At 32.4% G+C, this 10,172-nt stretch overlaps 3 protein-coding genes across 3 annotated transcripts; all 3 read right to left on the reverse strand.

Moving 5' to 3' along the window:
• Nucleotides 1-89: 89 nt before the first annotated feature.
• LOC117108995 (transcriptional regulatory protein AlgP-like) lies at nt 90-5,991 on the reverse strand. The gene is made up of 4 exons (XM_033251209.1): nt 5,670-5,991; nt 2,610-3,150; nt 2,173-2,185; nt 90-488 (listed from the first exon to the last, which is right to left on the reverse strand). The coding sequence occupies exons 1-4, from the start codon at nt 5,977-5,979 to the stop codon at nt 120-122; spliced, it is 1,233 nt and encodes a 410-aa protein (XP_033107100.1). The 5' UTR covers nt 5,980-5,991; the 3' UTR covers nt 90-119.
• Nucleotides 2,563-3,228, reverse strand: LOC117108996 (histone H1.1, embryonic-like). The gene has a single exon (XM_033251210.1). It carries the CDS (start codon nt 3,167-3,169, stop codon nt 2,606-2,608), a length of 564 nt encoding a protein of 187 aa, XP_033107101.1. The 5' UTR covers nt 3,170-3,228; the 3' UTR covers nt 2,563-2,605.
• Nucleotides 5,992-7,144: 1,153 nt separating the features above from the next.
• Nucleotides 7,145-7,892, reverse strand: LOC117108998 (histone H2A-beta, sperm-like; the record flags this gene model as incomplete). Its single annotated transcript, XM_033251212.1, has 1 exon — nt 7,145-7,892. A coding segment is annotated over one exon (359 nt), but the record flags the coding sequence as incomplete, so codon positions are not given.
• Between the last annotated feature and the right edge of the window lie 2,280 nt (nt 7,893-10,172).

Below are 10,172 nucleotides of genomic sequence, written 5' to 3' on the forward strand. Positions count from 1 at the left end.
ATACTAAACATATATATGAAAACATATACAAAAACTGAAATACTATTAGGCTAGCACTTATTCTCTTTTGTTCAAATGGTGGCTCTGAAAAGAGCCGTTTGGTTTGACAGGTGAACAGCTTATCCACCGAATCCGTACAGGGTTCGGCCTTGTCTTTTCAAAGCGTAGACGACATCCATGGCGGTGACGGTCTTTCTCTTAGCATGCTCGGTGTATGTTACAGCATCACGGATGACATTTTCAAGGAATACTTTCAATACACCCCGGGTCTCTTCGTAGATGAGACCTGAGATACGCTTTACACCACCACGACGAGCAAGACGACGGATAGCTGGTTTGGTGATACCCTGGATATTATCACGCAAAACCTTACGATGACGCTTAGCGCCTCCTTTTCCAAGTCCTTTTCCTCCTTTACCACGTCCAGACATGTTGATTACTGTTAATATTCGAAGTTCGATCCGAAGTGTGATGTCGGCTAGAATTCGCTAAATTAATATAGCCTGGATACGGACGTAATATGAATTACCGAGTATTGTTTCCCAAGTCATGCACTGACCTTGGGCTTGGCATTGAATAGCGGGAGTTTTTAAAGAAGGTAGATTGCGCCAAATTCTAGACAGAGGTCTAATTATTTGCTTTTGTTTGTGTCCTTTGATATTTTGAAGCTACAGCTTTATGTTTAAACTATCTTGCTTTTCCTTTATGGAGCGAATTTTCCACTGCGTATAGTCTGTTGATTGATTCTTATTTGAAAGCTTATTAACCATCACTAGATAGCGCGGTACCTGTTCATGAAATTAGTAATATTTATTAAAATGTTGATTGCTATAAGTATATTAATATTAATCTATTGTTTTATAAACGCATATGAATATACTTCTTATCACCGCGATAACAGTTTCAATAAGTTGCACAATCATTTTAAAAAACCTTCGCCTCGAGCACTACTGCTGTAGATTTGTGCGCTTTATAAATTTTACTATTTTTGTTATTATTATTATTATTAAAACACAAATTTTTGGCTATTTAAAAAAAAAAATCCTAGACCCAACATTGTTTATCAGACCCAAAATTTACTACAGTTAGTTGATAATAATTTTTGGCTATTTGTACTTAGACAATTTTGTGGTTGTGCGGATAATTTTACGACCATGAGTTTAGGGGTGAGATCTAGGGAACAAAAAAATAATGCTGAAGTTAGAGAGTATGAATGTAAACCCACATTATATAACCATACAGAAAATAGAATAGTTCTATTTTCTCTATGATATAACTGTGGCTATACTACTTTTTCAATTCAATAATAATTTTATTCCAATATCAAACAATACAATTATCAGCAAAAGAAATACAAAGGTAGTGGATAAAGGAATAGGTTACAAAATAAGCAAGAAAATGCTTTAAATATGTAACCCTGCAAAAAAAAAAACATTAATTAATACATATAAACACAATATACAAAATTATAAAGAGTATAACATCAAGAAATAACAAAAAAAAATATATGGACCTATCATAGTTAACATTTATTTTTATGTTTTTCTATAAGATACTGAGACAATTGCTTTTTAAATTTGCTTATTGAGTCTAAATCTTTTAATTCATCATTTAAATTATTCCAATTTTTTCCCCTTGATAAGATATAGATTGTTGCCCTACGCTTGTGCGTTTTTTTTTTTTTTAGGGCAATGATATTTCGATTTCTAGTGCTATAGTTATGGAATGATAGGTTGTTAAATGATACTGGCATTAGATTCTTATAATATTGGTACATAAATATGGCACAGATTTTTTAAGTAAAGATCAAAAATATTTAATGTTTGAGTAATTATAAACAAAGGATGTGAAGGATGCAAGCGGTCAACATGACAGATATTTTTAATGCCTTTTTTTGGAGTATGTACAAACGATTTAAATTACTAGCAGACGTGGTACCCATGATGTAATTGCATAAGTTAATCTAGGAAGTATAAGTGCATTGTATATTGTTAACCTTATTTTACTTAATATTGGTTTGACTAATATAGCCCAAAACACCAAGGTAAATACAGTAGCATCCTTCTTCAAATGTTTATAGCACCTCACTTATGTTCTCCATTAAACATATCAGATATAAGCTGATGTTAAAGTCATGCTGTGTGAAGAGTCTAGTAATAAAATTAAACTTGCCTTTAACTGTAAGCTTTGTGTCAAAACATAATATGAAATGGAAATTAATAAATCATGTAGGCCCTAAGTCAAATTTATAAACGTGAAATGGAACATAATTTTATTGATTTGCATGACTTTAATACTATTTAAGCTACAAATCAATAATTTTGATGGAGTTGTAGAATTGTTAAGGAAAATCACTCTGGGTGTGTATGTGTATATGTATATACATTAGGAAAACCAAGCAAAGGAAATATTGGTATGCCACCAGATAATGTGAAATGGAATGTAAAGTACATAAAAATGCAAACCATAAGTACTATAGAATGCTCTTAAAAGATGTGTAATGGACTATATCCAATATATATTTAATTTAACGTAAAAAGCTATTGATCTCTTTCGTGGAAGTGGTGGCTCTGAAAAGAGCCGTTTGGTTTGAGAAATACACCGTCTACTTCTTAGATTTCTTTGGAGACTTGGTAGACTTCTTGGCTTTTGGCTTCTTTGCCTTGGCCTTTTTAGGAGACTTTGTCTTCTTTGGCTTGGCCGCTTTCTTCTCTGGCTTTTTTGCCTTCTTTGGTGACTTGGAAGCCTTCTTTGCTGGCTTCTTAGCCTTCTTGGCAGCTGGTTTCTTAGCTTTCTTTGTCGCTTTCTTTACAGCTTTCTTTTCTTTTTCTGCTGCTGCCTTCTTCTTAGCCTTTTCTTTTTTAGCCTTTGCAGCTGCATCTGCTTTGGCTGCAGCCTGGTTTAGTTTGAACGATCCGCTAGCGCCTGTGCCTTTGGGCTGGGCTAGTTTTCCGCTATCAACCCCGCGTTTTAAAGCGATCTTAAGGTGGGTGTTCATGCTGCCAGCATCAACCTTGTAGTTGGCTTGAATGTACTTGGCGATTGCCTGACGAGAAGAACCATTTCTTTCTTTCAAAGCACCGATGGCAGCAGTGATCATCTCAATGTAAGTTGGATGAGATGCTGGCTTTTTAGGAGCAGCCTTCTTAGCTTTGGTTTGTTCAGTCATTTTGTAAGGAACTGTTTACTAGCGACAATGACTTTAGACGTTACTTGAACTGTAAATGCCGAAGGTTAACAAATCAGCTAATTTGTATACGTTCAAAGCGGACCTGGTATGCAACACTTAATAGGATCGTTGTGAAGACATTGTTGCATTGGCGCGTATTTTCAAACTTCCATGCCAGGCGTATAGAAAATCATTATGATAGAAGAAAATCATTATAGTTCACATTACAATATTATTAGGTACTTTATATGGACTTTCATTACTTCAGTATAGGTTTTGTTAATTATGTATGTGTGTCTCAGGCCTGCTGCGTGTATGTGTGTGTCGTTTGTGAATGTTAATATGTATTTTATTTATTTTTTTGTTTTTGTTTAAGTCTAGAAAAAATTTCAACAGTGTAACACTTATAGCTGTCTGATCTTAATGAAATGGTGTTATAAGATGTCGGATTTTATGATATAAACAGTTTGGTGTATAAGTCTATGTGTTTTTCATGAAATGAAACACAAGACTGAGCTGACTGGCAGGGACACAAAAGTGAACTTAATCACTATAGGGCCTACTGTAACAAAATGTGTGTCCTTTATCAAACTAGTTTTAGGGCATGACATAGGAAAAATTATTAGATTATCACTATTCTTTGAAAAAAAAAATGATGAGCGAGGGCGGTTTTTTTTTTCTTTTTTTTAAAAATTGAGAACAATATATTATTTCGCTTTTGTTTTTATCGATGAGGGAGGGACTGTTTATATATGGCTAGTAATAGTAAATATTGTAAATAATAACTGGTTTAATTTTATAGTTTTTTAAAGAAAACATATTTGAAATCACAAAATTGCATTGTTATTTTTATGCTGTTGAAATAATTGATTAATTTTTTTTAATTCCTGCATCAATATTTCCCGAATTTTTGATGTAGGCGGGAATCTAATAAATTTTTCTATTTGCCCTTATGTATCGTTTGTAAACTTTGTGTTGTATATTGATTGTCCACTGGTGCAAAAAAAAATGGTAGTTCCAAATGAATTATAATGTCACTGTAATCAACGACAAAGGTACATGTTTTAAGAAACCAATACTATTAGTTACCAAATATTGTGTTTGATATATTAGAAAAATAGGCCTATCTGTACAGGTGAACCCAAAAAAGATTAATGTTTTGCACCATGCGTGTCTTGATATCTCTTTGTTCCTTCCTGTCCTTCTATTAAATGCATTATTAAATTTATTTTTAAGACTTGTTTTAAAAATATGAAAGTTGCTAAAGTTTGAAAATGTTAACTTCATAAATGTAAAAAGAAAAAAACAACAAATGAAATATATATAGCTTTTATGAATTTATTTATAAAAATAAATTTATTATAAAATGTAGTTTGAACTCCCTATAATTCTGAAACCACATATCATACTCAACAATCAACAGATACTGTATACATTTTAGACATGACAAGAATATTATATTGAAAATTGTATAATTATTCATATATTATTATTAATATAACCTTTTATTTTTTATGCTAGATAACCTGTTTAACGTTCCATCAATATTCCCGAATTTTTTACGTAGGCGGAAGTGATAATCTAATAAATTTTTCTATTTGCCCTTATGTATCGTTTGTAAACTTTGTGTTGTATATTTCCTTTCATTGATTGTCCACTGGTGCAAAAAAATTGGTAGTTCCAAATGAATTATAATGTCACTATAATCAACGACAAAGGTACATGTTTTATAACAGTACATGATTAGGCCCCATAAAAAAATATTAGTTTATCACCCCCTCCCTCATCACTTTTGAGGAGATTCTGATTTTTTCTGTTTTTTTTTTCAATCAACATATATTTTTTTTCAGACTGTCGTTTTTTCCATCTTTTTTTCACTTGAAAAGCTCAGGATTTCTTGCAAATATGTTGACTGGTACAACAAAAACATATATTTTAAATATAAATTTGATTCCATTCTTATAACTCTTTAGGGGTGAGGTTGGCAAAAAAAAAACCTCCCTTCCTCCCTCATCAGTTTTTATTCTTTGATAGGGTGATAAACTAATAATTTTTTTTTATGGGGCCTTACCATTATTTCGCTGAAACCCAGTTTCCAGATGTTCGTGTAGAGCAGAAGTGGGCATAAAAATTAGTCGGATGGCCAAATTGAACACCGAGGTCCGAACCCTAACTTTGATGTTTCCAGCGAGCTTCCAAAATCCTCCTACAACTGCTTTTACATCACTTTATTCTCAGTTTTAATGTTACCTCTTATGTATGATTGGTGTCGGGCGTTAAAAAAACAAGGTATTTTATAGCTATGATTGACGGACCGCAAACATAGGATTTATTTTTATTGTCGCGGTTTATAGTTGATGTTACTGTTACTTTAAAACGTATGTAATAAAAAAAAATGAAATACCATTAGGCAATCACAAAAAAGGCAAGCAATCTTTCTCTTCCGTTCAAATGGTGGCTCTGAAAAGAGCCGTTTGTTTTGCGGGAAGATGAACAGCTTATCCACCGAATCCGTACAGGGTTCGGCCTTGTCTCTTCAAGGCATAGACGACATCCATGGCGGTGACGGTCTTTCTCTTGGCGTGCTCGGTGTATGTGACAGCATCACGGATGACATTTTCAAGAAATACTTTCAACACACCACGGGTCTCTTCGTAGATGAGACCAGAGATACGCTTCACACCACCACGACGAGCAAGACGACGGATAGCTGGTTTGGTGATACCCTGGATGTTATCACGCAACACCTTACGATGACGCTTAGCGCCTCCTTTTCCAAGCCCTTTTCCTCCTTTACCGCGTCCAGACATAATTGTTTTCAACTATTGTTCGAAGGTAATTCGAAATGTGCTTGAAGTTTGCTGGCGTTGCATGACTTATTTAGTGTATGCGGACGTGGTATGATTACTAGCGTTTGTTTAAGTATGGACTTCGTAGGGGGAGTTTTGAAAGCAGTTTGTTGATTGCGAAAATTTATCAGCAAAATGTACTTGCCTTGGCTCTTTTTGAGAGGGAAAATTAGTAATTGTCTTCACAAACTCTGAACTATTAAATGTAAAATGAATTGAACAATGTAAAGTTTGCTTTACAAACCTTTCCTACATGTATGCTGTCAACATTGAAATTGGTTTATATCGTATATTCTTCGGTTGAAGTAAAAATAAACCAATACTATTAGTTACCAAACATTGTGTTTGATATATTAGAAAAATAGGCCTATCTGTACAGGTGAACCCAACAAATATTAAGGTTTTGCACCATGCATGTCTTGATATCTCTTTGTTCCTTCCTGTCCCTTCTATTAAATGCCTTATTAAATGTTAACTTCATGAATGTGAAAAAAAAAACAACAAATGAAATATATATAGCTTTTATGAATATATCAGGGGTTGTGGCAAACTTAAAGGGTTGAAACAGCACTTTAGTAAATTAAAATGTAGTTTGAACTCCCTATAAGTCTGAAACCACATATCCATCCATACTCAACAATCAACAGATACTGTATACTTTTTAACCATGACAAGAACATTATATTCAAAATTGTATAATTATTCATATATTATTATTAATATAACCTTTTATTTTTTATGCTAGATAACCGGTTTAACGTTCCCCAGTTTAAATAAAGAAATATATAAGTTATAAATATATACACGTTTAATTCTTTGTTATTTTATGGTAATAAATTATATCAAAACCATGGGTTTTAATAAAATTGATATAGTTGTTCGACAGATTGTCGTTGGCATGTTTTGATCATCATTTTAGGCCTAATTACAAAATGATGTTTATATTTTGTAGAATTAAAAAAAGTCTTTAGTAGTCTTATACAAAACCAAATATTAAAATTATTCATTTTGAAAATAATTCGAGTCTTTTTGCAAAACCAATTTCGAAAAGAATCCCATTTTAAAAAGAAACCCATCTAAATGGTCCTTCCAAAAGAAGCATGGTTTTTATTCAAGGATTTACGGTTTTTATTATATAGTAATAATATACAAATAATTATACAATTTTGAATGTATGCTATTGTAATGTTCTTAAAATGTATATACCGTATCTTTTGAGTTCAGCTACATTTTATATTACTAATATTATATACAATCAAAACGCTGTATACATTGTTTTTTTAAACAATGTTTAGTCCTCTAATAAATATATGTAGTTTGTTGAGAAAACACTGTAGCAACGTTATGGAAACTCTAAACGTTAGGCTCGTGTTACAATAGCTTAATGAATAATCGGACTATCATACAAAAAAACACACACATGTACGCACTTTAACGGCCTTGTTTAAAATCTCTTTTGTGTATTTGGTGGCTCTGAAAAGAGCCGTTTGGTTTGAGAAGATACAGTAGTTAAGTCTACTTGGTTTTGGCCTGGGTCTTCTTTGGCAGAAGTACAGCTTGGATATTTGGTAGTACACCTCCTTGTGCGATGGTCACACTTCCGAGAAGACGGTTCAACTCTTCATCGTTACGGATGGCAAGTTGAAGGTGACGGGGGATGATTCTGCTCTTTTTGTTATCACGGGCAGCGTTACCAGCCAACTCCAAGATTTCAGCAGTCAAGTACTCGAGTACGGCAGCCATGTAGACTGGGGCACCAGCACCGACACGAGATGCATAGTTACCCTTTCGCAAAAATCGGTGAACACGACCAACTGGGAATTGAAGTCCAGCACGGCTTGATCGGCTCTTGGCCTTTCCCTTAGCTTTTCCTCCTTTATTTTGAATCGGTTAGTTTTACACATCTAGATGTGTATAAGAGACAGCATTAGATCTAGAAGGGAGGAAACGTACATGGTCTAAAAATATGCACACAGGTTTCTGTAATTTATGTAAAAACGACACTATTGAAAGTACAGATCATTTTTTATTTCAATGTTCTCAACTAAGTAATATAAGAAACAAACATTTTGAAAATCTAAAAAATGAACTATTATATCACGGGTATACTTCATTTTGGAATGATTTTGATGAAGGAACTACCGAATTCAAACACCATATTTTACTCGACGATCTGTATTCAATATTTCCCAATGAAAACATTGGAAAAATTGTTGACTATCACTGTAAACAGTACCTAACTGCTTTATGGAAATATCGAACTAAATTATTAAATGAATTACCGCCCTCTATATAATATTTTTATTTATTTTTATTGTTATAAAAATATATACTGTATCTTCTTACTGTATTAATTATCGCCCCTACAGTATTTTTTTCAAACTCTTACCTTTTGTACGGATTTATTTAGATATTCGAACAGATCAAATTATTTTGCTCTGTATGCTGTATGTAATTATTATTGTTAGTTAAGATTAATTTTTTCATGCCTAAAAACAAAATTAAATGAGCAACTGGATTGATAGTATCAATCTAATTGCTTATTTAATTTAGTACTGAGTTTTCCTACTTTCAAGTATTCAAACTGTATTATATTTTGTTATCATTTTGTTTAGTTAAGTGTTATTACTATGTATGTTGTCTATATATAGTTAATAGAACGCACCGTCATATGACGTGTTGCCGCTGATCAAAAAGCGTTGTTCAATAAAGTGATTGATTGATTGATTGACAATGATACTTATCCAATGAATAGCCACGTTTATATAGCTTGCTCAAGTGTTGTGTTTGACTTCTAGCGCTCATTGGATTAACCAATCATAGACAGTCCCGCTTGCCTGAGCTTCCTCGTGAACCAATCGTCTGCTATCAACCATTCTATTGTACTATTTGGCGCGAATGTAAAGGATGTACTCCTAAATTTCAGGTACAGTATTATATTATATAATAAATATGCAGTAACGTTGTATTAATAAGTACAGTAATATTTGCAGTAACGTTGTATTAATAAGTACAGTAATTAACATAGTCAATCAAGTTTAGATTAAATAGAATACACTGCCTGGTATAAAATACATAGAAATTTGCTAAAATTAAGCAAAAATGTAAAGGATTGATTACTTCTATTTTTTTTTTTTCAGTTCGATACAAGCGGTATATTTTTTATAACTTTATATTCTTTCCTTTATCGATTCAGTGTTTTAATTTGATTCACGGTAATAGTATTTTTTTATTTTATCACAGGATATGACTATCATATATCCGTATTATATAAATATCAACCTAATTATAATGCCAAATAAAAGTAGTTAGTTTCACGTCCGGGATTTATACTTATTTTTTTTTAGTGAATTTGCTATTTACTATCATCCACCGTAAAACCTCGAGTAGAAGGCCTGTGCTTTTTTTTTTTTTGCGAACTTTGGATGGTCTTCTTTTCGAAGCAACTTTTCCAAAGTAAAGAGGGGGATTCTTTTCATAATGAATGCAGTAAATTTTGGGAATTATCACTATAAAACAAAAGGGCCACTATAATCAGTGTGTATCATGGAGTGTATTAATTAGCATTCATCTAAAATACTCTATAAACCGAGCGTGTTTTAAAAATATTTTTATTTCTTTGAAAAGAAGCACATGCTATCTTGGAATAGTTATGGGCTTCTTTTCGAGATTGGCTTCTATTCGAGGCTAATTTTGCAAACTAAATTTGAGATGGGTTTCTCGAGATTAAACCAAGTTGGCTTCTATTCAATGTGTCGGTGGTAAGCAGAGTGGTAAATAATAAAAAATGTTATTTCCATAAAACGAAAATCAAAAATTCAAACTTCTCATACCAGGCTATCACATAATCAAATTTACGATTATTTCGACAGTTGTGGGGTAATATGAAGGGTCTTCATTTTATACAACGAAACATAAAAAGACGTCTTAAAATGCAGATAAATATTATACCATTTCAACCCTAATTTATTTATTTAGAAAACAGTTCAGCAGTGACAGACCTTTCAATATACTTTTAAAACCTATAAAACAATTATCAATATATTAAATTAATAAATACTGTATTGGACACTTATGCAGGACACTTCTATGTATGTGTATATATGTATATATATATACACACACACACACATATATATATATATATATATATA

This window comes from Anneissia japonica, unplaced genomic scaffold (genome assembly GCF_011630105.1).
Source record: "Anneissia japonica isolate Jap-2015-1 unplaced genomic scaffold, ASM1163010v1 scaffold287551_len13386_cov159, whole genome shotgun sequence".
In the NCBI taxonomy this organism is placed as follows: domain Eukaryota; kingdom Metazoa; phylum Echinodermata; class Crinoidea; order Comatulida; family Comatulidae; genus Anneissia; species Anneissia japonica.